This window comes from Erpetoichthys calabaricus, chromosome 1 (assembly GCF_900747795.2).
Source record: "Erpetoichthys calabaricus chromosome 1, fErpCal1.3, whole genome shotgun sequence".
Classification (NCBI taxonomy): Eukaryota; Metazoa; Chordata; class Cladistia; order Polypteriformes; family Polypteridae; genus Erpetoichthys; species Erpetoichthys calabaricus.
In genome coordinates this window covers 326,680,828-326,708,141 of record NC_041394.2, presented here as the reverse complement: position 1 = coordinate 326,708,141, position 27,314 = coordinate 326,680,828, and the positions used below count along the sequence as shown (strand labels likewise).

General features: G+C 38.3%; 2 protein-coding genes across 3 annotated transcripts in view; both read left to right on the top strand.

The window, feature by feature from the left end:
- Positions 1 to 27,314, top strand: part of LOC114664587 (gastrula zinc finger protein XlCGF57.1-like) — a 536,731-nt gene that overhangs the window by 428,072 nt on the left and 81,345 nt on the right. The gene's annotated exons all lie outside the window — the stretch shown is intronic.
- On the top strand, positions 97 to 15,031 carry LOC127527494 (zinc finger protein OZF-like). 2 transcript variants are annotated; one of them, XM_051926487.1, is made up of 3 exons: positions 97 to 209; positions 4,228 to 4,765; positions 14,052 to 15,031. In XM_051926487.1, exons 2-3 carry the CDS (start codon positions 4,255 to 4,257, stop codon positions 14,867 to 14,869), a joined length of 1,329 nt encoding a protein of 442 aa, XP_051782447.1. In that variant the 5' UTR covers positions 97 to 209; positions 4,228 to 4,254; the 3' UTR covers positions 14,870 to 15,031. The 2 variants fall into 2 exon arrangements, with proteins under 2 accessions (XP_051782447.1, XP_051782449.1); XM_051926489.1 differs by having other exon boundaries at positions 103 to 155.

Sequence of the window (27,314 nt, the reverse complement as noted above, 5' to 3'; positions counted from 1 at the left end):
GTAATTGAGTGTTTTCTATCTGGCCATTAACTGGAAGTCGATGACGCCAGCAGGAATGGGGAGCTCTCAGACGTGGACTGAGATCAGCATTAGCGAATCTCAGGCGCGAACATCGAAATGAGCCGAGTGGTCAAATAGTAAACATCGTCGCATTGGTGAGTCCGTATGGCTTGTCCAAAGAAACGAATCATCCGGTAAACTGAAACAATGTATGTAGTCATTGTAGTTAGAGAAATAATATAAAGAAGCAGCTGTGGATCTAACGGGAGAGAACGTGCTGTCATCAGAGTCATGTGGGCGTATTGATTATTTTAAAAGTTGTGCACGTGAGCGTAAAGCATAAAGTAACTGCAGTTTTCAAGAGCCGGAATATTTTCACCACGAGTCTGTTTTAACCGTTCACAGACTAGTTTAGGGGTTATATCACGTTGTCGAGACCAAAACCGCAATTTAAAAAACCGCCCGCGCGCATAGTCGTCGCCGTCCCTCTTTTAATATTCCTTCCGTCTTTTGTGTTTTGGATCGCGCAAGCTGGACTAATGGTGGCAGCGAATTGATGTCCCCATTTTTAAAAAGGACACTATTTTCTGTTTTACCTGTTTTTATCAGTTTGTTTCTTTTGCAAGACAGACTTTGACAATGACCCGGTTGACTTTTTTCTGGATTAACCACAGTGTAGTGCCACACAGGTTTTTCCCCAGCTATCGTGCTATTAAGTCTATTGCTACCACACTTGACTTTAGGCTAATGTTTAAAATTTTTCCTACCTACTGTGTTCGACTTTAATCGGCATTCACAACCATTTTCTTTGGCATGGTGAGTGACCAAAGTTTAACAGTTTGGTTGGAAGGTGCCGTCAGATGTCACATTTATTCCTGTCACATTGCTAAAGAGCTTTGCTTCCGTCGAGTATAAACACAGCTGGCAGGGTCTAAGGCAGATTTGTTTCAGCAGGTTGGTTTGGAGGACTTGATCAAAGACTTTGTAACTTTTAAAATATACATAAAATTATTAGCAGGCAACGAGAAACATTATTTTGCATCATTTGATCCATATGTGTTGAAATGCTGCAGATCTTCAAAGTCAGACAGTAATGGAATAAAAAGACGGTTTGTTTTTTGACTTCTCTAGAAATATTTTCAAAATTGAAAACTATTCTCTCGAATTTCTGTACTTTTAGTATCAATTCGTATCTAAATTTTGTTGTTTTAGGGCGATTAAAAATAGTTTTAAATAAATGTTTATTTGCATTCTTTTCTGTAAAAATAGACAAAAAAAATGCATTTTCTGTGCTGCACTAGTCACAAGTAAACAATTTGCTTATATTGCTTCCTGCTATTTAGTCATAAACTTTTATTTAAAATAAACAATCAATTCTAAAAATCATATTTAATACAGTTGTGGAGTCTGGCCAGAACGAAATTGAATTTTTAATCTCTCTCTCTTGTTTGTCCCCCCACTTTCAGCATTTATTAAGTCTTAACGTCTTGTTAGACAAGCAGAGTGAGGGCCGAGGGGGCTGTGCTTAGGACATCAGTTAGCCTTGATCTGTCTCTGACTTTACTCTAAAACTGCAGCTCAAGACTAAGAATCAGCGTCTCCTCCTGTAACCCTTCATCTGCAAGATTATCATTGAGTGTATTTCTTGATAATACAAGTAAAAGCAAGTTAACTAAAATAATGTATATACAGTAGCTTTGTTTTATGCAGTAGCTTGTAAAAGTCATCTTCACAATGGTAAATTGTTTAAGTTTACATAATTAGAAAACCTGCACTGAAATTTTGTTCCATGTGATATTTTTATTTCAAAACACTGAAACTCAAAATTCTACATGTGTGTATGTATGTATGTATGTTTATTGTTTAATGTTAAAGAAATGAAATCTTCTGGTTTCATGCACTTTTCATCCCCACACCACAATATTTTTAGTGCCCCCATTTTCAGCCATTTCTGCTTGAAGTCTTTTGCTGTAAGTTTGTCCAGCTTTGCCCCATCTTCATAATGTGTTTGGCCCATTCTTCAAACAGATTTTCTACTGGTTGTTCTAGTTAGTCAGATGACACTGGTGTGACACAAAATTTGCATGTTGGTTGTACTGGTATCAGGGTTTTCACTTACCCTTGAAGCACAGTCACCATTATGTCATTGAGACACTCCAGGATTGCTTTGGCATTCTGTTTATGAATGCTGGAAGAGAAGAGTTTGCTCAGGCATCAATCTAATAGTAGACTCAAACTGGCATTTTTCCACCCTCCATTTTTTTTATTTATCTATTTTTTAAAATATTTTAATCAGACACCAAGTCCCTGCTGATCATAAGCTGCCCCACTTCATTATGCTACTACCATTACCATGACAACCAAACTTGATAAGAAATACTGATGGAGTATCTTATATATAACTGTCTACGTGTGGAAGTCTGTCTGTCTCGGAAGTTAGAAGTGGAGTCGGGCTAAAGGCTCCTCCTCTGAGGATACACAAGCGAGGCGAGCACGTCAACAAAATGAAACCTATGAAGAAAGAGTCACTTGCTTAGACGCTAATATAGAAGCGTGGCGAGCACATCAACAAAATGGTATCCCTTTTACTTTTCCTCTCACCACTAATACAGAAGTGAGGCAAGCACATCGGCAAAACCAAACCTCTGAAGAAAGACAAAGTCCGCTTAGGCCGCTAATACACGAGCAATACAAGCACATCGAGCAAAACAAATCCTCCTAGGGGAGAGATGTCCAAAGTAGTTCCTTCCAATTACCTGACATCTGTACATTTCAATTTTTTTTCTAACGATTTCAATAGTTTCTAGGACCCTGTGCTTTTTACAGCACGGGCTTAATCAACTAGTAATAAATAATCAATTACATTTATGTAGCACTTTTCTCACTACTCAAAGTGCTTTACTTAGACAGCAGGAGAACCACTTCAATCACCACCAATGTGTAACATCCATAACGTCGGCCATTCTTGAACCAGTATACTTGCCACACATTAGCTAGTAGGTGGTCAAGGGGATATTTAGCCAGTTAGAAGCAGGTGATGGTTAGGGGTCAAGAATAGGTAAGACAATAATGAACAACACCAATGGGAGGACACCAAGGGATGTCAGTGGATTTTTTTATGACAACAAAGTCAGGACCTTAGTTATACATCTAATCTAAAGGATGGTGCCATTATTACAGCAAAGTGTCTATGTCACTGCACTGGGGTATTAGGGTCCAAATACAGACCACAGGATAAGTGATTCCTATTAGCTTCAACAACACTTTTTCCAGCAGCAACCCCAACTTTTTCAAATATGATTTCCCATCCTAGTACTGGCCAGGCCCAGCACACCCTAACTTCAGGTGTATTACCTATTCTAAAGTGCAGGTGTCATGGCTGCTGGGCACACTTCACTGCACTGCATTTGTTTTTTTTTTATTTGTAAATTGTGCCCAGTGTTAACATTTGTACCACACATCTAACAGATCTTTAGACATAAACTCTCCTATCTTGGACTACAAAACCTTTCCCCCCAATCTTACTGGACAGAATTTAGTCTTTGCTATTCAGTTTCATTTGGTATATCACAATAGGCAGGTTCAGATTCTGTGTTGGCAGCTGTGGCACAGGCTTCTTACTTCTGACATATTCTGTTATGTTTCTCCCCAGACCTGTAAGAAGAAGGATGTTCTCCTGAACACCTCGTACTCTGTGTATTTGGTGACTAAAAGTTTCATTTCAGCAATGCTTGTAAGCCCTGTTACAAAGGTTATGAACTGACAAAAATATATTGTGCAAGGGCTCAAGAAAATGAGTCTCTATATGATTCAAACTGTTTTCTTGGTTAACTTCCTCAAAGTAAATGACACAGGGTGAAGAAGTCACAAGGTTGCAGGGAGTACATGATATTTGTCTTGTGGCCAATATTGAAGACTATAAGAAAATGCTTAGTTGGGGATATAAGAAAAAGCTTAGCTTTTATATATTGCTTTAAGGAACTAACCGTTGTTGTTGTTTTGCAGTACTTGTGTAATTGTAATCATTAATACAAAGCCCTATAAAAACTTTGGGATACCCTGGCCGGGGGGCAGATGAAGGGCGGTGTCCTAGGACTGTGCTTCTCTGTCATTTAACCTTTGCCTGGTGTGTATGAATAAAAGATTTTTTACTAACTTTAATTATATCTCTCTGTCTTCAGTCACGAGAAACGACACCATAGAAAAAGTGTCCACAGACCAAAACAGGAATCTGCCATTTCCATTAACAACAAGATGTACAAAATGGAGGAAATGTATCAGGCTGCACATCACCCAGTAGAGAAGGATTGTAAATGGGAAGAGGGTTACTCAGAGGAGATGAGTGAAAACAAGGAAGGAAAGGATTCTTCATTACACAGTGACCTTCCTTTCATGGAGAAAAGAAGTTTTCATATTAAACAAGAAGACTGTGAATGGGAGTCCGCTTATCCTCAGCAAGGAGATCTTGGCATTAAAAAAGAGGAGGATGTTGAATGCTGGCCTGTAGGTGTTAAGGAAGACCCAGATCAAAAGTGTGACAGCCATGGTGTACAGAAGCATGAAACTGTAAACGGCATCAAAGAAGAAGACCACCTTAAATCCGAGTCGGTCTCTCAGTTTGTTTGCTCAGGTAATGTGGTATGTGGGACAAACATCACTCCAAGTAAACCGAGCTTCCTACTGGATCATTCTGACCTTACAGAATCATTAAAGCATGACATGAAGATGAGCGAGAGAGCTGCAGGTTCAAGTCATTCTGAAGAAGGTAGGTGCTATAGCAGGCAATCAGTGTAAAGTGTGGGGCTTGTGTAATTTACTTAAATAATAGTGCTTCTTTTCTCCCCTGACCCCCCTTAACTAGGAAACACTGTTCTGTTTTTATACATAGTTATTTTCCTGTTGGAGTTACTTACAAAAGTAAAATCTGTAAATTATAAGTCATTTAATATTTTATGTGTTTTACCCCAAGTACAAGGTGCAGTCTAATTTAGAATTTGTCTAAAATAAATAGGCAAGTATGAGGCAGAAATGCAAATGTAAAAAGTCCTTTCACAGTTTCTATTGATTGCTTCACAGAGGTTTGGTGTTAAAATGATGACTGTCCATGTCCATTCCCCTTTTGTCATATAGGATTGGAGAGCTTTTTGGTGATTACCCAAAATTTGTAAAGCAAAACATAGGATATGTATGTTTTTCTGTTGACTCCACAATTATTGGTAATTAGTAAAATAGGTGATTAGTTCTTATCAGACAATTGTAGAGATCCTGTCTCAACTACTTAATTGGGTTGTCAAAAGTATTGAGGTATCGATAGATATCAATTTTAGTATTTTTAAGTTACTTTAGTACTCATTATTCATGGTATCTGTTCTGCACCCTGCATTACGAATACACATGGTTAGAGTTGCATCCCCATTTCCACTCACTCACAGGTGTTAATATGGAAACTTAAGGGGCTGTGGAGCACCTCAGGATGCTGATCGTAGAGATGGTACTTTGCATCACTGACGAAAGGGTGTGTGTGTGTGTGTGGGGGGGGGGGGGGGGGGGGGGGGGGGGGGGGGGGGTAATGGGGGTAGTGGTGTGCAGACTATTATGTCACCTGATGAGTTGACCTACTCTGCTTAAAGGATCATGCATGTCAATACAAAGGATTTCAAGGACTTACCGTATTTTTAAATTACGGAAATGTTAGTAGACCGTTGTGTTTGAAGTAGGAGTGTGATCATTTTTTTTTCTACAGGTTAAAACATTTCTTTTGGAAACATTTATTTTTTTGAGTACACTGTATTAATCCCTCAGGGGAAATTGTCCTTTCACATGAACCTTGGGGGTCAGAGCACAGGATCAGCCAATGTATATATCCCTGGAGCAATTTTCATGTTAAGGGCTTTGCTCAAGGGCCAAAAAGAGTAGGATCTCTTCTGGCAGTAATGGGATATGAACTGACAACTTTACAGATTCCAGCGCAGCTCCTTCACCTCAGAGCCACCACTCCACCCTTAGATGCATTAAGATGGAGTCTGCAATTACTTTTACCTGTGGACCATTTTTATTCTGTGCTACTCGTTCAGTTGCAGCAGTCTAGCACTGGGCTCAGTCACTCCCTTGATTTTTAAACTGCCGCCATAGCATGTTGTTATGCTTTATTACATGTAAATTAAAAATTTTACAGTATTTCAATACATTTACTATATAGTGTAAGATTCTGTAACATTTCAGTCATCAGTTGCATAAATAGTAGTGCTACTGCTCCGTGTGCTCGTATCCTTCCAACTGTGCTCCAGAGTGTGTATTTAGTATGTCAGGGCTTTTTTCAGACAATGGCTTCATCAAGGAGCACATTGACGTGCTAGTCTTTATTACAAAAAAATTTTAAAGTTACAAGGACATTGTTGTTTATTTACACAAAAATGCAATGAGCACTCTTTGTATTTATGGAGAGCCTTTAAATGTGTTAGTAGTCTGTGTGTTACTTTTCTGTACAACTGGTTACAAAAAGCCATATTAATCTTCTTTTTACTTGAATTTTTTTTTAATTTTATTGATTTTATTGTAATCATTCCATACAAATAGATCAATTTTTACAAAAAAAAAAATAGGATTGAAAACAAAATCCACCCCCCACCCCCTGAGAAAGAGAGCATGGCCAATGGACTAAAACTTAAAAATAGTAAAAATAAATAAATTGGGTGAGCTTAATAGGCGGATACAGATAAATGGAAAAGAAAAAAGAAATAGGGAGAGACTCTACTTCCTCAGTGCTTTAAGAGCTTATTCTAAAATATTATTATCCATATTACTAACCGAGAATGCTAAACCGGATGGACGCAGGGACATCCGGCCATGGGCCGTAGCCGCAAAAAGACGTACTGCGCAGGCGCCCCAAGAAATGAGGCGCCGCGAGAGGCGGGCGCAACCACAGAAAAAAGGAGTGAGCACAGAAAAAAGGAGTCAAACGCAGGCGCCGCACGAAACCCATTGCACACGAAACTAGCACACAAAAAAAAAGAAGCTGCTCGCGCGCACCTGCAAGCACCCACCCCCCCTACAAGCACAGATCGGGACACACACAAAGAGGACGATTCAACAAGCCCCCTGGCACACAAAAAAAAAGAACCCAAAATCACCCCGCCCACCCTACAAGCAAGGGACGGGACACACACAAAGAGGAGGATTCAACAAGCCCCTGGCACACAAAAAGAAAGAAGACGCTCGCGCCCCACCAATCCCCCCCCCGCCCCCCCCCCCCCCCCCCCCCCCCCCCCCCCCCCACAGACGCCGGAAAACCACACAGCGCCGTACGAATCCCATTGCACACGAAAGGGGACCCACACAAAGAGGAGGATTTAACAAGCTCCTAACGCACCAAAAAAAAGAAGCCGTGACCGCCACGCCAAGCCCATTAGAGACGAGACCTGGCACACGACACGTTCACAACAACGACGAATCAGACCCACAAACAAACTAACATCAATAAGAAGTGACACCCAAAGCCACATTTGTAAAGGAACCGTCCATATTAAACATACGTCATCTCAACACCTTCACACTATGCAGCATACGTGGATCTCCTTACAATAAACCACTATTAACCGTTCAACTGCAGAAAAGGCTCCACATTAACAGTGAGTGCGATCCTCCTTATTACTTATCCATATTTCGCACGCTGAAGAACAAACAAGTCATGAATACACGCTCACGGGTACAAAACGATTCGGCTCGGATAACGGGACCAAACACACGAACCCGCATGAAAAAACAAAATACACGGCGGTGCATACAACGCGCTTCTGAAACTCCGGGAGCAAAAAATTTTGCGGCTCCAAAAACGCAAAGCTCAACTAACCCCGTTACAGAGACGTGCCCAAATGGACAGACACAATGAACGTAGACGCATACAGCGCGCGTCTCAAAGTGCTGCATCGAAACAGGCACGAGTTCAAACCGAAAGACCTCGCGTCTCAGACATACAAAAACGGGAGCGAAGAGACAGCATAAATGAACGCAGACGTCTACAACGCGCATATGAACTGACAGAAAACAAGCAAGCAAGGCAACAAAAAAAGAAAGGTCAACTGACCGACATACAAAAACGAACAAGGCTCGATACAAACAATGCACGACGTAGACTGAAACGGACTTTTCGCACAGCACAGGCGAATCGATTGCACCTCCAAAATAGCGCATCCCAAATACTGGACATGCAACAATGCGCCTCTCAAACGCCACAAGCAAAACCTGCCCGTCGCGGACATCAACGCCAGACACCTGCTAAACGCTTGTGCCACTTGGCTGACAACGCGTTCAGTAATGAGTGCACTATTGAGGAAAATTCATTGGGATTAATGAATGTCATTTGCAATCATTGTCATTCACTTAACTTCCCTGAAGAAACAACTGGCAATACAAATAATGAATTTACATGTTGTTGTCAAAAGGGTCAGATTAGACTGCCTCCTTTACATTCATATCCTGAATATCTACAGAAGCTTCTAACTAACGATGTGCCTGAAAGTAAAAACTTTATGAACTGCATTAGATCCTACAATAGTTCATTTGCTTTTGCATCTACCGGAGTACATATCAGGCCACCAAAAGGCAATGGCCCATACTGCTTTCGCATATGTGGACAAATATGACATCCGTCTTGCGAAACTGTTAATTATTGATGAATGTACAATGGCATCCAGGCACTTATTCAACACCATTGATAAACTTCTACAAACGTTGATGAATAATAATATTCCCTTTGGAGGAAAAGTACTTTTATTAGGAGGTGATTTTAGACAATGCTTGGCTATTGTTCCACATGCCATGCGCTCAGCTATTGTTCAGTCCACCTTAAAATACGCAGACAATTGGCATTGCTTTCAAACAATACAGTTAGTACAAAACATGCGATGTCCAGATCCAGAATATAACAATTGGCTATTACAACTGGGAAATGGTACACTCACCAATACAGATGGACTTCACCCAAATATTATTACAATTCCCCAATCCTTTATCTGCGACAACTTAGTTACAGAGATATTTGGAACAGCAATCTATTTGGACCAAATACCCCTTTTAACACAACGCACTATATTATGTCCAAAAAATATTAATGTTGATCACATTAATAACCAGGTCAGAGCATTACTTCCTGGAGAGGCATGGCTCTTTCTAAGCTCTGACAAAGTTGACTCTGATGACGACAATGAACATATGAATTTCCCCTTAGAATATTTGAACACTATTAACCCGGCCGGATTACCACAACACAATCTTAGCCTTAAAAACGGAACAATAATCATGCTATTAAGAAACCTTTACACTAAACAGGGTTTATGCAATGGCACACGTTTAGTCGTCAACACCATGACACACAATGTTATTCAAGCGACAGTTCTTACAGGATCACATGCTAACAATACTGTTCTCATTCCTAGAATTGACCTTACAAGTTCTGACCTAGAATTACCTTTTACATTGAAACACCGACAGTTCCCCATTAAACCTGCATTTGCCATGACCATCAACAAATCACAAGGACAAACCATGGACAAGGTTGGCATCTACCTCTCTGAGCCCGTTTTTGGACATGGACAACTTTATGTTGCCTTCTCACGTGTTCGACGTTCATCTGACATTAAAGTTAGAGTTATAAATGCTCCATGCCAAGGAAGACTCATTCAAGGACAGGACACCATCTTTACTACTAATGTTGTGTACAAACAAATATTCCAATAAACCATTACTCTGTGCCAAACACTGTATTTTTTGCTTTCTATATGCATCATCCACACCTCCACACTATTCTATATCTCATTCATACATCTCACTCTTTGTCATGCCCCAACGCCAGGGGTTGGCGAGCGAAGCGAGCAGGGGGCGGAGCCCCCTAGTTAATTAGATCCTGCCAGGTTTTGAAGAAGTTCAGCATGGATCCTCTAAGTGAGAATTTGATTTTTTCCAATTTCAAATAATATAAAACATCAGTTACCCACTGATTTAAAAAGAGGACAGTTAGGATTCTTCCAGTTTAACAAAATATGTCTGCGTGCCAATAGTGTAGTGAAGGCAATCCCAGTTTGTTTGTCCTTCTCCACTTTAAGCCCATCTGGAAGGACACCAAACACAGCTGTTAGTGGATTAGGAGGGATTAGGACACCAAGGCTGTCTGAGAGACACTTAGAAATTTTTGTCCAGAATGATGTTAATTTTGTGCAGGCCCAGATCATGTGACCCAGTGAGTCTGGGGCTTGATTGCAGTGTTCACAGGTTGGATCTTGCCCTGGAAACATTTTGGAAAATTTCAAGCGAGACAGATTTGCTCGATATATGTTATTTGGGGCTGAATAATTGTATGCTTTGCGCATATGGAGCTGAAATGAATTCTCAGCATTGCTACCTTCCACTTCTTTTATGATGTGTTGAGTGAGAGATCCTTTTCCTATTGTCCTTTTGGATTTTTCAAAGGGAAGGATTGTAAAATATTTTTATATATTGCAGAAATGGTGGCAGAGTCCTTGAGACTGAGCAATATTTTTTCCAGCATAGAGGAAGGTGGGAGATGGGGGAAATCGGGCAGGTTCTGTTTAACAAAGTTTCTAATTAGAAGATAGTGAAAGAAATGTGTTGCTGGAAAATTAAATTTGGAATGTAATTGTTCATAGGATGCAAAGATGTTGTCTATATAAAGATCTCTAAGCAATTTAATCCCAAATGTTTTCCAGATATTAAAAACTGCTTATGTTTGCGAGGGTTAAAAAAGGTGGTTCTCATGCAGAGGAGCTACAGATAAAAGATTCTCCATCTTAAAATGCTTTCTACATTGGTTTCATATTCTGAGTGAGTGAAGCACAATTGGGTTATTAGTATATTGGCGATAACTTGCATTTATTGGGGCACAAAGCAGGGAATATAGAGAAATACTGCAGGATTTAATTTCTATTGCTGACCAAGCCTGTGTATGTTCACCTATTTGTGTCCAGGTTTTTATAGCTTGTATGTTTGCTGCCCAGTAGTAAAACTGAAAGTTAGGCAGAGCCATGCCACCTTCTGTCTTAGGTCTTTGTAGGGTCGCTCTTTGGATACAGCCATGCCACCTTCTGTCTTAGGTCTTTGTAGGGTCGCTCTTTGGATACGTGGATGTTTAAGGATCCAAATAAATTAGGTTATGGTTGAATCTAATTGCTTAAAGAATGATTTATTGATGTATATTGGAATGTTTTGAAATAAAAAGAGAAGTTTAGGAAGGATATTCATCTTAACAACGTTAATTCTTCCAGCTAAAGTGAGGTGGAGGGTTGACCATCTATGCAAGTCTTGCTTAATTTTTTCCATACAGACGGCAAAATTTTGTTGATAAAGAGATTTATGTTTACTTGTGATATTTACCCCTAGGTATTTAAACTGATCTGCAATAATAAAAGGGAAGATGTCCAGTCTAATATTGTATGCTTGAGAATTCACTGGAAAGAGCACACTTTTATTCAAATTAATTCTAAGACCAGATATCTTTTGAAATTCTGTTAGTGCTGTTAAAACAGCGGGGACAGTGTTTTCTGGGTCTGATATATATAAGACCATATCATCTGCATATAGAGAAATTTTCTGTTCCAGTCCTTCTCTGACAATCCCCTTTATCTGATAAGAATTTCGGCAGTGAACCGCCAGTGGTTCAATAGCGATTGCAAACAACAGTGGCGACAAGGGACATCTTTGTCTGGTACCACGTTCTAGTTTAAAGTAGTCTGAGCAAATTTTATTAATACAAACTGAAGCTTCTGGATTGGTATACAGTAGTTTGATCCAAGCACAAATATTCGGGCCAAACCCAAATTTCTCCAATGCAGTGAAAAGGTAATTCCATTCGATCATGTCAAATGCCTTTTCTGCGTCTAATGATAATATCTCCGGGGTGTTTGTATTTGTAGGTGAATATACTTGAATGTTTAATGTTTGTTTTAAAATGTGTGTGTGTGTGTGTGTGTGTGTGTCTGTATATATACAGTGTGTGTGTATGTGTGTATATATATATATATATATATATATATATATATATATATATATATATATATATAATAATTAAAATAAATACTTTATTATATATATGTATATTGTTTACAAAAGATTGTAATACTCATTCAATTTACATTTAATGATATATGTAACATTTCATTGTATTACATCAATAACAGTATTTGTTTTCAGCAGTGTGAACAAGTTTGAATATGTATGCATGCTATGACATTTAGGTGCATTCAGCAAATAAGTTGACTGATATGAAAGCAGGAACATTTCACATTTTTTATTTATTCCATTCAAGAATCAGTTACTACCTTTTTGCTTGTTAATTGTTCTTGTAACAATGAATAATATTCAAAAGTAAGATTGATAATAGAATACAATTACCTTTTACATAAATATCTGCTTTTTAACAGCTGATATTATTAATACCTAAATTATGTTACATATCTACTTTTTAACAGCACTTTACAATAAAGTTAAAAATAGAGTTCAAAGAGCTTTCACACACAGCAGATTGCAATTCAAGTGATGTGAAAATGGCAATGATTGATATGTGTTAAATTGTCTGTGACTACCTTTTGTTCAATTTTAACATTTTTGAAAATATACCCACTAGAGTAGAATTAGCAATTGAAACTACAATTAACTAAATACAAAATTACCAATAGAAGGAGAAAATTGCTATCAATATTGCTATACAAAAAATGAAAAGGAGCTGAAATAAGTTCCTTGTGTAGCTATTAATTTTAGTTAAAGCACAATAATTTATTAAAATTATATAACATGCAAGTACTTGGAAAGGAACTGATTTGTTGTATAATGGGAAATACGAAAGGTGACAATCCCAGTCTGAAGTTATACAGAAGCAAAAGCGACTGCTCAGGTACAGATAAACCACAACACGTGCTCAGTCTGTTGTTTGTTATACCACTGAGAAATCCGCACCGAGCAAACTATAATCCTGCTCTGTCCTTGCTATTAGTGGCCAGCATGGCACGATCCTCTACCCACAGATCAACTGCTGTTCCATTTCCTGGGGAATCTGTAGAATTTGCAGGGGCCTCGGTGTAGTGTTACACATAGATAAAAATTTGAAGAGTGAGGTTTCAAACGACTCATAAATACATACATACATACATACATACATACATACATACATACATACATGCGTGTATAACTGAAAAGCAGGGGTCTGTCCTCCTTGGGACCTCGCGCGAGTAGTATATGTATCTTAAATAAAACATTTACCATTGATCAGAGGCTGTTTTACATGTAATGGGCAAGGAGATCAGGAGCGTGCTGCGATTGTTTGTATTTATCTGTGACTGAATGATCAGGAGCTGGGTGCCTGAGATTATGTGCTTAAGCCCCTGAAGGCCTCTAAATCTCAATGTCCATTTCTAAATCTGTACTATGTTTTTAAACAATTAGGCCAGTTTTATGTTTCCTGTGTAATTTATAGTTCAAAACTATTTAGCTGCAAGTTGATAACATCGGTTCTTTACAATAATAATCTACATATAACTTGTTCAGTTAATGTAGTCTTGTATATGTTAACATAATTGCTTTCCCGTTCTGTTTCTTTCCCGAGAAGTGTTTAGTGCTCTATTAGTTAACTTATCTGAAATAGCAAGTGAAGGATACAGCTGTGTGAGCTGTTTGCACACCTTGCCCGGCATTTGACTCACTTGCATTGGGCATAAGACAGAGAGGAAACTATACAAATTCAAGCAATGGTTGTTAAAGGTGAAACTGAAGTTGTAAACTATAGTTGAAGTTTCACAGAACTTTACACAAAATTGAAAAATATTTACTAAACAAAATAATATCAAATAAGTAAAACACAAAAAGAACAAAACCAAAAACAGAATTAATAATACAATACACAATGTTGTTTTAAATTGCAAACAAGATTAAACAAGTCAGGGCTGAAACATAAGTTTGAAACAGAATGCCTATCTGTTACACGATTTCTTGTTAAAGTCCTATTTTTTTTTTTTTTAATCTTACTGTGCATCTTTATCTTATTGCAGATTTAGTGGAGAGTGGTGACTTCTTCCCATCTTCATCTCCTCAGACCTCTCTTCAGAAACAGTATGATGAAAATATGAAGAAACCGACATTTGCATCAGGAACTATAACATCCTGTTTGCAGTGTCCTTCTCTACCAGCTGTGAAACTAACATTGATGGACACCTTAAACAGCCAGCAGCAAGGGCAAAATAAAAAGCCACATGACTGTTTTAACTGTGGAAAACAATTCCCTGCAATGATAAAACATAAAATTCACACGCAAATTCACATTGAAGAAAAGCTACATTGTTGTTCTGAATGTGGAAAACGATTCTCGCGGAAAACTCATCTTCAGAGACATATACTAATCCATACTGGAGAGAAGCCTTACTTCTGCTCTGAATGTGGAAAACAATTCTCTGATGAGAGAAACCTTAAGACTCATGAAAGAATTCACACTGGAGAAAAGCCATTTTGTTGTTCTTACTGTGGAAAGCGGTTCTTCTACATAAGCAGTCTTCAAACACACACAACGATGCACACCGGAGAAAAACAATTTTGCTGTTCTGAATGTGGAAAACTATTCCCTACCATCACAAAACTTAAGGTCCACACACGAGTTCACACTGGAGAAAAGCCATATTGCTGTTTTGAATGTGGAAAACAATTCTCACGGCAAAATAATCTTAAAAGACACACACAAACTCACACCAGAGTGAAGCCTTATTGGTGTCCTGAATGTGGTAAACAGTTCTCACAAAAGACGCATCTTCAGAAACACACACAAGTTCATATTAGGCTAAAGAAAGAGGTTTGTTCAACTTTTGACAGTGAATAGTGATGAACGTACATTCTTGAGGTGAAATTGAGCTCTGACAGAAATCGTGTTTCTTTGCAAAATGTAAAAGAAGAAATGTATGACATGATAAATCTTCAGACCCACACAAGAATTCACATTGAAGTGAAGGATAATAGATAAGTGCCACTTCTGCCAGACACCAGGGGCCTCATGTATAAACGGTGCGTACGCACAGGAATGTTGCGTATGAACGTTTCCATGCTCAAATTGCGATGTATAAAACCTAAACTTGGCGTAAAGCCACGCACATTTCCACGGTACCTCATACCCTGGCGTACGCAATTTCTCCGCTCGGTTTTGCAGACTGGTGGCACCCAGCTTCAAAGCAGTGCTACTGTTCCTGTGTGGTTACCCTTTCTTTCTTAGATCCACATTCCTGACGCGGCTTTATAAATACACTGAAACTAACTGCATATTGTTTATTAGTGTAATGCATCTGATTGTAATTAACCTGCAGCAATATAATGGTCCAGGGAATAGCCATAGTATTCCAAATACCATAACTGCTTTAGCATTGTTACTCTCACTGTATCTTCTTCTTCTTTCAGCTGCTCCTGTTAAGGGTTGCCACAGCAGATCATCTTTTTCCATATTACTCTCACTGCACCACTCGGAGTATTTATATCACTGTATCCGAGTGGGGAATCACAGCAGCAGCTGATTGGAAAGAGAATTATCGGTATACAGCATGAAGCAGACGCTGCCTCAGCCACGGCAAAATGTTTCAAAGCCTTTCCTGCTGTACGGACCTCGCAGTTCAGAAAAAGTTTCATCCCAAGAACTATAAGCGCACTCAATCAGTCCATCAAGTGCTCCTTGTAGAACTGTTTGTAATTATAAGTACAATTACCCCACTGTAAATTTGCACTACAGTTATAATATTCCACAACCTGCGCCACTTTATAAAGCGCGTATTTACATATGATGACGATATCATTTTTAGATGAAATGCAGCAAAATATGTTGATTATATTATACAGATAAAACTTTAACTTCATTTAAATAATCTGTATTGTTTAATTATTAACATGTGAGGACACGGTGCAGCAGCACTATCTACTTCACGGATTGTTCCTGCTTTGCATTGTGTTCTTGCTGGTGCTGACGCGACACTGGAAGGATAGACAGATAGAATAATTAAACATGTACTATGAAGATATTTCAATGTTCCTTACAAGTTTTCAAGAATCGGCATTCTAAGCTTACAAATGGCTTCACGTCTATTACAGAGCTGATTGTGTGGCGATTGGGTATTTGGAGAAAGAAAAGTAAGGACAGGAATTGGAGGTTAGTACGTTTGAAAGAGACAGTACTTATGTAATAAATTATTTCATCGAAGGTCGCACATGGCACAGAAAGCCTCTTGCGTTAGACATGAACAAGCACTGCGCCACCGTGTTCCCATGTTTAATAACATGCTTTCATTTCTATCATCATGAACAAGATATCACGTATACATCTCAGTATTTTAATTATTCAGAGAGCTGTAATATCACGATTGCAATGGATTATGTGTCCTGTCAGAGAAAGAGAGAGCCCGTTTAAGAAGCAGGTAGTGATTCACACACAGACCACAAAGAAGATCAAATACAGAACAAAGCATTTAACGTGCTACTTTAGTTACGATGGGATTTGAACAACTAGTAAATTAAACGATTTTAAGATGAACTTTACGATGTTCTACTTTAATGGCAAAATAAACTATGTGATTAAAGTGGAAATTTCGAGATTAAAGTTGACATTTCGTGCTTTTTTTCCCCACTGTGTGCCTATTTTTTTTTTGTCTGTACCCTACGACATGCCTTTTCACGGCGACTTTGATATGTGACTTCTTTTTTTATTTCGGGCACTGTGCGACTTTGTGAACTTCAGCTTTCGAGTTTCTCTGACACTCTGTCACTCGATCATCTTCCTTTTGTTGTTTATATCACTGTTTAAACCAACAAATAGTACGTTTTTCCTTTGCCTCCACTTGGTATTCGCTAAAATTCTTATATTTTCCCCCGTGCTTTTCCCATTGTCTTTTCACAGAAGGCTATTTATATTGATTTGCATATTCAAAGAAGCGTAAAGGCACATGCGTTACTTTTCACACTGATCGGGATTTATATAGCAGAAGAACGTGAAAGTTTGCGTACGTACAGATTCCTGCATCTGGATTTTTCTGTGTGTACGCACATTCCCGCTTTTGTGCTTACGCCATGTTATAGTGTGAGTTCTACGTACGGCGTTATACATGTGGCCCCAGGCTACTGGCTATGAGGTGCTGGTGGCTTTAGTATTAAATGCTGATAGACACAACAAAAGAGCCAGACTAATACACTGGAAAATTTGCAAACAGTACAGCCTGCCAACGCAAAAGAGAGGCACTGATATCATAATCCAGACCGCATAACCAAGAACAAGGAGATGTTTATCACTAACACACCAATTCCAAGGCAATACCCGAAAATTGGACATTGCTATTGAGGAAAATCAGTCTGAGAAATCCTGATTAATTTCAATTTCAAGTGACTACTAGGCAGTAAGAATGGAGAGACAAAAAATGAAGTACTTAAAAGTGCAGTCAGAGGAATTCCCGATGTGGGACCAAATAACTGAAATTGTGCAAGTAGTGCTGGGATCCTTTGAACTAATTAAATGGAATTTCCAGGCCCATTTTAATTTCTTACCAAACTTCATAACCTCATACTATTACAAAAAAGGGGCTTTACTAAAAAAATGTTAAATGCCATACCGAGCTCTTGGAAATCACGAGAATAACATTTACAGCAGAATGACATTCTATCAACAATGATGAGTGAGGTTTACTCTGATTTTTATAGTAAACACAAAAAAAATTCATTTGGAGAAACAGAACGGTCAATTAAAAGGACCTTCCTGGCCCATCTTGACCAATTACCAACTTCCTGTATGAACTTTAAAAAGAGGTTTTACTGGGAACAATGAAATTGATATATGGAGTCCTCACCACTAATTTACAAGAAAAATCTGTAGCACCAGTACCACACCATGGTACATGTAAAGAATGAGGCTCACTCCTTTGGTCAAAACATCATTTTGGAAAAATGAACCCTATGAAAAACCCTATTACTGTTCTTATTGTGGAGAACAATCACCTCTGCAGTATCTAAAAATCAATATAACTGGGAAAATTAGTTTGTTTTAATGAGGCTGAAATTATTGTCAGGAGTGATGAGAAATGAACTGAGTTAAGGAATGCTCAAAATGCATTTGTTTTCTGAAACTTACATGGTTAATGTTCTTTTATTGCTTTTTCACTTTGTTGCTGATTACATGCAATATCTACAGTTTTGTGGTAATTGTCTGTACAATTTTATTAAAGGACAGCTTCAAACTGCTTAAGAAAGCACCTTGCTGACAGTAAGGCTATATACTAATTGAACCGTATAAAAAGGCTCAGAGGCATTGCAAGTCCAGAATTTTAAGGAATGCTACTGTTCTGTTTTGCTGTGCAGAAGTAGGATGTGGTTTAAATCAAATGTTGTTGCCACAAAATACAGTTTATGGTGTTAAACACAAGTTTTTGGTTTTACAATTTCTGTTTCCAAACTCACGGTTATATGAACTGCTTGTTATGTGATTTTTGGAAGTGCTGCATCCAAGTTCAATATAACACAAATACATCTTGCTATCCACTTATGGTGTGGTATTGGAAGGTCTTGCTTTTCCTGAGACAAGCTTTTGGATGCAGGAAGATAAGATAGTTGTTTTAAATTTATTAACTCAGAAAAATGGGATTGGGATACTAGTGTTGTGATCTCTCTCATGTATTCATTGGATATTTTTGATTGATTTACACAATAAAAAAATCTCTTGATCAATGTATAGAGCCCAAGGATTGTGATTTTTATAATAGTTTTTGTGTTTAGTGTAAATTGAGAAATTTCAAGATTTTTTCCCTTCATGTCATCATGTTCCCTTTAACTTCCTGGTTTTTTGATCATTTGCTCTTGGTTCTGACTGGTGATTTTTGACTATGTTTCCAGTTTGTTTGAAGGATGGGTTTGACTTTCACTTCCAGTTTTAGCTTGATTTTTGATTATGTGTATCTCCCACTCCTCTGTATATTAGAACAAAAAAGGAAACATTTTGCTGTCTCACTTTGAACTAGTATGGTAAATTGCATAAAGTCACATCAAGAGAAAAGTTTCTGAGGGATGGTTTATGTCACTGAAAATGCTTAAAGCTGCTGCAGAGACTTCAAGTAACAATACGATTAGTGGAATCGACACACACATTAAATGTGTTGCTCCACTTTGTCTGCTTTTAAAACTACAGGATGGTCCAACTTGTATGGTTTGGATTGCGACATTCTACTTTGCTTCTGGCGCTGGCTATTTGATAAAATATTAAAAGATTAAAACTTGTCAAGCCTGTTTTCCCTGCTTTGCTTATTTTTTATCACTGATGCATAGGGTTCAGCCAGATCAGTCAAGGTTAAGAGAGAGAGAGAACACAAAGTTAAAAAATATAGCAGGCTACAGTGGAACACCTGAGTGAATAGAAACTGCAAACTAGTGCTGGGCGGTATACTGGTTCATACCAAAAACCATTTATTTTGTTATGATATGGATTTTTCTTGTACCGCAACACCGGTTTAAATTGCCTAAACAACGTTCGGAACGTGGCGCAGTGAGATACTGTTTAAGGGGGTCCTTTTTCACTGCTGCACCGCTAAACACGTGCCACAGAGGTGTTGCGCGGGGGCTGTTTTTCACTGCTACACCGCTAAACAAGCATACAACTGAGTACATGCGTTAATGGAGGTATTTCTCCCTGAAAATGGACAGAGAACATTCCGAAACTGAAGATGTAGCAGACGATAAAGTTGAACATGATGACGCAGAAGAACTTTTGCTGGAAAAAGGAGTCACGTCTGTTGTCTGAAGATACTTTGGATTTAAAAGGACGGACGTGGACCATTATGTTCAAATGTGCGAATACTGTTTCTATACTACTGGATAATACTGCATGCCAAGTTGTATTTCTTTCAATACTGTGTAATGTACCTGGGTACTGTGTAATAGTGTGACGACATGTTGACTTTATTCTCAACATTTCCACTTTAATCTCAACGCTTATGACGAGAATAAAGTCGACATTTCTACTTTATTCTTGCCGTTTGTCGAGATTAAAGTCGACATGTTGACTTTATTCTCGTAATTTGTTCTTAAAGTAGAACATCGTAAACTAAACTTCATCTTAAAATGAATATTTAATTTTCTAGATTTTCTCAAACCCCATCATAAGTTATGTAGCACATTAAATGCTTTGTGTTGTGTTCCCGGAGCCATGTTAATCGCTACTTTCTTCTTAAACTGACTTCCTCTTGCACTAAGAGGAGGCGCAGACAGCACACAGAATACATTAATTTCATGATATTCCTGCTCCCTGAACATTTAGAATGCTAAGATAAATACTTGATATAATTTTCATGATGAAATGCATTAAAGCATGTATTAATCATGTGGGGGCACGGTGGCATGGAGGTTGCACTGCTTCCTCGCAGAAATGGGGTCCCGGGTGGCCCCTGCTTTGAATTTGCATGTTTTTCTGGTGGGTTTATTCGGTGTGCTTCAGTTTCCTTTCAAAGTCATGTAGGATGGCGGGTTTTGTTATGCTATATTAACCCTGCTAGTGTATGTATTGCTCGTATTCACCCTGCGATGTGCTGGCGCCACGTTCAGGATTTCCTTCTGCCTTTCACACAATGCTTGCTGGGATGGGCACAACCCTGAATGGACGGCATAATTAAACATGTATAACAAAGATTTTTTTAAAAGATCTGAACACTTCTTGGTCTAAGTTTATAACTAGTTTTAATTTCACATGGACATTTATCGTGTGGCGATTGGTTATGTGGAGAAAGAAAAATGAAGGATAGGAACTGGGGGTTTAATACGTCAGAAAGAGAAAGCACACATGCAATAAAGAAAGCCTGCTCAGAAAAACATCCATTGAATTCTGTGTTCGTGTCTTCGACCACCAGATCACGAACCCAACATTTACACAATGTTTAAGTTAAACCTTTGTGATACCCATTCATACATCCAGTTGTTTGGAATATCGTCACACCTGCCATAAAGTTCTCTACACTGAAATGTACACCTGGGGACCTCTTACTGCGAGGGAGCAGCACTACCGCCACACTACCCTGCACGTTTAATACCTACTTTAATGCATTTCATCATAAAAAATTATCTTAGAATTCTACATTTTCAGAGAGCAGGAATATCATGAAGTGAAGGGATTCTGTGTGGTGATTGCTGCCTCTTAGTGCAAGAGGAAGTCAGTTTAAGAAGAGTGTAGCGATTAACAACTGGGTCAGGAACACTTAACAAAGCATTTAATGTGCTACATAACTTATGACGGGGTTTGAGAAAATCAAAAGAATTAAACATTGATTTTAGGATGAAGTTTAGTTTATGACATTCTACTTTAATGACAAAATAAAGTACGAGAATAAAATGGAAATGTCGACTTTAATCTCGACATATAGTTTTTTTTATTTCACTGTGTCCGTATTTTTTTTTTCTTCACCATGGCCCTAATACGATTCCGTAGGGCTATACCTCAAATAGCATTATAAATGCAAGTTGCAGTTTTATTATTTATGTATATAGCTTAGCTTGAAGCAAGGTCCATATTAATGCAGTTTACCTTAATGATGGTTCAGTTGGTAAAGATGTCATCACCAAGTTGCACTTGTTTTATTTTATTTTTATTTGGTGAATATTGTGTAATGCACCAGGGCTTGAAGTCTTGGAAGTAGTAGTATTATTACTGAAAGTTGCACTACTTTTTTATTGTTATTATTTATTAGTTTAAATATTATGCAGTTTAATGATGATAGTTGTTTAAAAAGTCACTTTAACATGTCAATGGACAGAGATTGTTAACATTAACAAAGTGAAGTTGGTTTACAAAAAATATTTACTATTTATTCCTTTTCTAAGACATCATTCAGTGCAATACAATTTTTGACAAGCACCTCTGGATATTTTACTAAGTCTAAATGCCTCTTTGGATGGTTGAAAATATGTTGTCAAAATTTTAGTTTGTTGTTTGCAAATATTGTTCAATATAAAGGCTCTATATTTTGACTGCCTCTGTCATGCAATGTGATTCCTTCTCTTCATTAGTGCCACCCCCTTGAAAACTATCACTTTATGGTGCCATGCAAACCTGTATTAATACTTGTGTGCACATTAAAATGTTTTTTGTACAATGTACAATTCTCATGACAGTGGAATAGGTTATTCTTAGCCAGTAATTGCAGTGGAAATGTGGTTAACATCCACTCATGCATGGGGAAAAAAAATACCATCCAATACCATGAAACCGGTATAATTTTGAAAAATACCGTGAAACAGAATTTTGGTCATACCGCCCAGCACTACTGCAAACTGTGTTTCTCTAAAGGTTGATAAGTGTAAGATGGACAAACAGTGGGGTGACATATACATAACCGTGAGCCCCCAAGAAAAGAATGTGCATTTAATAAACGACGATTTATGTTTTAAGGAAAGTTGTTGCTGTTGAAGTATTGAAAAATTAACCTTAATTTTAGTATCAATCAGTATAAATTATACTTGTTATCAGCTGACTCTATAAAAGCAGGCACAATGACCTTTGAGGTGACAGTTGATAAAGAACTGCATAGGCAAATAATATTAGATCCTGCAAACCTGCATGTTCAAGGAGTAATGGATTTTGATAGAATCGTGCCACTGTGCCATCGTATGATGGTTTAAAAAAAAAAAAAAAAAAAGGGAAAGTGCTCTAATGAAACGTTAGGCATGCAGAATTATAAATAAATCCTTAATTCTGTGAGCTTAATTTTTGAGCCCTGTTGTTTTTCTTCCACAGATTTCATAGGGTGCTCATCTGGGATGCTGAGGAGTTCTCTCCAATGTCAACTTCCATTCAAGTGGCCACACTGAAGGTAAGCTGGCTTTATTTGTAAATACATGGATGACATTTGACTCAGGATGGCCCTCCGCCAGAATTGTTGAGGTATAAGGCTTTGGTTAATTTGCTCACAGAATGGGTATACAAACCTCAGGGGTTTCTGGCCTGGAACCAGACTCCCCAGCTGGAGAAATGTCTAGGAAATGTGGCCTAGAGATCAATGCCAGACATAAGAAGTGGAATGTTGTAACTGAGGCAGGAAAAAAGAATTTATGTTGGCATTTGATTTAGAACACTTTGCCATCAGCTGGGATGGCTCATGATTCCTTACTTGGCTGGGAGACCATTTTAACGGACGAATGGAGGTGATTAATCATATTAACTATTTGGTCCTCCCTGCCAGTCCCCGATAAAGTAGGCAGCAGTCTTCCTGTACTCTGGTGCCTGCATGGATACCCATAGGGCAGTCTCAGAATTGCAGTCCTGTGAGACAGCCCCTTTGCGGTTCATGGGTGCCACCTGGGGGAGCTGAAGGAACAGACTGTCCCCACTTTAAAGAACTTCCGCCTGACCTGGAAGTGCTTCCTGGGTGCAATGTGGCAGCATTCCGAAAGTACTCCTGGGTCTGGCATTAAAGAAGCAGAGTTTTCTGTATGGGTAACCAGATTCCGGAGGAGAGAGGATGAGACTGCATGGGAGGTATGGAAGGATAGAAGATTTGTATTAATGGAAAAATATACAGTACAAAGATTGTGTATAATACTTCTGTGGAAAGGATTTGGAGGTACTGTAAAATAAAAAAAATTCTGTTTGAACCTAAGACTGTGTTGTGTAGTTGTGTTTGGGGCATTGCTACGCCCTCTACTGTTCACAGCATTAAGCACCTTAAAGAATGGTTTAAAGCTTTATTATTCAAAGCATTACAGTATATTGTATTGAGGATTACTTGTGTTCTGTTCTGTGTATTTACCCCCTTCTTTTTGACACCTGCACGCCCAACCTACCTGGAAAGGGGCCTCTCTTTGAACTGCCTTTCCCAAGTTTTCTTCCATTTTTTTTCCCTACAAGGGTTTTTTTGGGAGTTTTTCCTTGTCGTCTTAGTCAAGGCTGCGGGGCTGTCAAAAGGTAGGGCCTGTTAAAAGTCCATTGTGGCACTTCTTGTGTGATTTTGAGCTATATAAAAATAAACTATTGTATAAGCTCAGAAGTTAGTAAAAGACCTAATTACGGACAGTATATTTTCTAATTGGTGCTCTGAAAGTCGGAGGAAAGACCGGCTATCTTAAATAAAGAAACAAGCAGAACAAAGTTCAAAGGCAATGACATGACTGGAAGGTAAAACAAATAGATTACTAGTAATAAAGATTAAAGATAAGAGCATCAGTTCAGATGATGAAGTCGTCCATCCTAGGTTGTATCTGGACTTATGTGAAATTCCGCCTGTGAATTTATTTGGAATTTTCCAAAACCCCCTAAAGTAATGACTCCTCTATATCTTTCTCTTCTGTCCAATTTACTTCAGCCCCTGAGTTTAGGAAATCAAGTTTGATTCTTGGTTTACGATATGGGAATATAAATTTAAGACAGAGTCCTTGTCTTGCCCCTTTTTAATGAAATTCCAGGCTTAAGTTATGGAAATATAAATCTAGGTTCAAGTACTAGTCTTGCTCCTTTATGGAAGTCAAGTCCTCCTCATATGAGGCATGGTGCAGTGTATAATAAAGAGGGATTTTGTGTGGAAAATGAATACTCCAGGAACGGTGAAGATGATCCATTCAGTGGCACTTTTGTTCCTCAGCATATTTGCCGGAGAAGCTGCACAACATGAATAGCATGATGACGAGACAACTCGTAAAGATAGTGTCATTCAGATTCAAGCCCCCTTATATAGACTTTTTCTAATTGCAGTCAAACTAAATCAAGACTTAAGGGAATATATTGTTCATCAATAGCACAACCCTAGCATAAGGAATAGAATTGCAAAAAATCAATACATTCATAAGATATCAAGTGAAAATAATGACTAGAAATTTCATATCCCAAAAGAAAAAAAAATGTGTACACACTTACATTCACTTTTTTATATTTAGTTAGTGGTGTTCTGTATTGCCTATTTTAAAACATACTGTCTGTATATGCTTGTTATTTTGTCCTAGTCTTGATGTTAAATAAGTGCATTCCAATACTATGGGTGTCTTTTGTAATTATACTATGTTTTTGTTGGACAATGTATTCTCTTATATCTTGATTTAGTTTGACAGAAAATAGAAAATTAATTTTATTACCTTATTCCTCTTGGCCCTTTATGTTGTTACATACATCTTAGCAACCTGCTTCACTATAGTTGATTTGATTTTTGCAGATTTTGCTATATGTAAATTAGGTGGTATTAACAATCTTTAAATGTGCTGACGGGCGGCACGGTGGCACAGTGAGTGGAGTTTGCATGTTCTCCCCGTGTCTGCGTGGGTTTCCTCCGGGCACTCCGGTTTCCTCCCACAGTACAAAGACATGCTGGTTAGGTGGATTGGCGATTCTTAATTGGTCCTAGTGTATGCTTGGTGTGTGGGTGGGTGTGTTTGTGTGTGTCCTGTGGTGGGTTGGCACCCTGCCCGGGATTGGTTCCTGCCTTGTGCCCTGTGTTGGCTGGGATTGGCTCCAGCAGACCCCCGTGACCCTGTGTTCGAATTCAGCGGGTTGGAAAATGGATGGATGGAAATGTGCTGACTTTGTGTGTGGAGCCCCAGGAGGCGGGACACCCTGTCTTTACTGCAGCTGGGTCCTCCCCCTTCTTTTATATTTGGACAGAGACAGAGGAAGAGCAGTGGATCATTGAATTATTTGGAGATGTGAGTATTGTTGTTTCTTTTGAATCTTTCTGGTTTTCTGGATTATTCACTTGTGTTCCAGTGCATTTCCATATTTTCAAAGTATTACATGCTTTCAACATACATTTTTGAAGTGAAATTAACCCCTGACAGAAGTTGTGTAACTTTGCAAAGTGTTGAAGAAAAAATCTTTCAGTGACAGTTTGATATCATCTACTATCTTGACATGTTGTTTATATTCTGAATCATTTATGTGTATTAAAAACTGCAACCTCCCCAGCACCAACCCCTGAAGGGATCTGCATTTAACATCACCTAAATCTGATGACATTCCTTACACTAGAGCCATTAACTCCCGGTATTTGAGACAATTTTGTAGACCCTGCACCTTGAATTCCCACACCTTTTAGTCTGTTTAGTTATACCTATAACTATAAAGCCTAAGGAAAAAAAAGGTAAATTACAGTATATTGTATGTGCCACTCTCATTGTATGAGTTTGCTGGTTCCTCATTGAATTCCAGCAAGTTAGTGAGAAGCACAACTTTCCATATCTGAGCCCCCCCAGTGAGTATTTGCTAATACTCCTGTTCTAGACATGTACTGCTTAATCTTTACCTTAATTTACCTGTGATGACATTTATTTCTATAGCACATTTTCATGCAAACAGTATAGCTAAAAGTGCTTTACAAGATGTCAAAGAGGAAGTATAAAAAAATATGTAAGAATAATAATGAATAAGTAACAGGAAAAAACAGTCTTATAAAATATGGACGTATAATTAGTAGAAAAGTAGCATTCTTATATACAGTCATGTGAAAAAGTAAGTACACCCGAAGACAACTGCTGACTTTTTCAGCATATTTGAACAGGCAAACATTGGATCTTCATACAAACAGTGCCAACAGATAAATGTGATGCACGTGAATAAAAACACAAGGAGAATTTGCCTTTTCAATAACTGTTTAACAAAAAATATCAATAGATGTAATGGTCTATTTGGGAAAAAGTAAGTCCACCCTTGTTTCAGAAGCTGGAATTGTCATTTTAAAAGATACGATTTCTGGTAAGCATTTTGCAGAACTGTCTAACAGTCACTGACATTGACTTGATGAAAATTTTGACCACTCCGCCATGCAAAACTCCTTCAGTTGCAAGTAGTTTGAATGTTTTCTTGAGTGTACTCTTCATTTCAAATCAGAGTTTTGACTAGACCAGTCCATAACCATATGTTTCTTCTTTTTGAGCCTACCCTTGCTGTATTTGCTAGTGTGCTTTGAATCATTATTGTGTCAAAAGGTCCATTTCTGGTTCAACTTCAGCTTTTGGACAGATGGCCTCCTGTTCTTCTCAAACACTACTTGTTATGATGCAGAATTCAGAGTTGACTGCCCGGTGTTGGCTGGGATTGGCTCCAGCAGACCCCCGTGACCCTGTGTTTGGATTCAGCGGGTTGGAAAATGGATGGATGGATTCAGAGTTGACTCCTTGAGTGCAATCTGCCCAGTCCCAGAGACAGCCACGCAGCCCAAAACCATAACATTTATCACCACCAAGCTTTACAGTTGGTATGTGGTTCTTCTCCTGAAATGCTGTCTTTGGTTTGAACCAAACATGTCTACTGTTACTGTGTGCAAACAACTGTATCCTTGATTCATCTA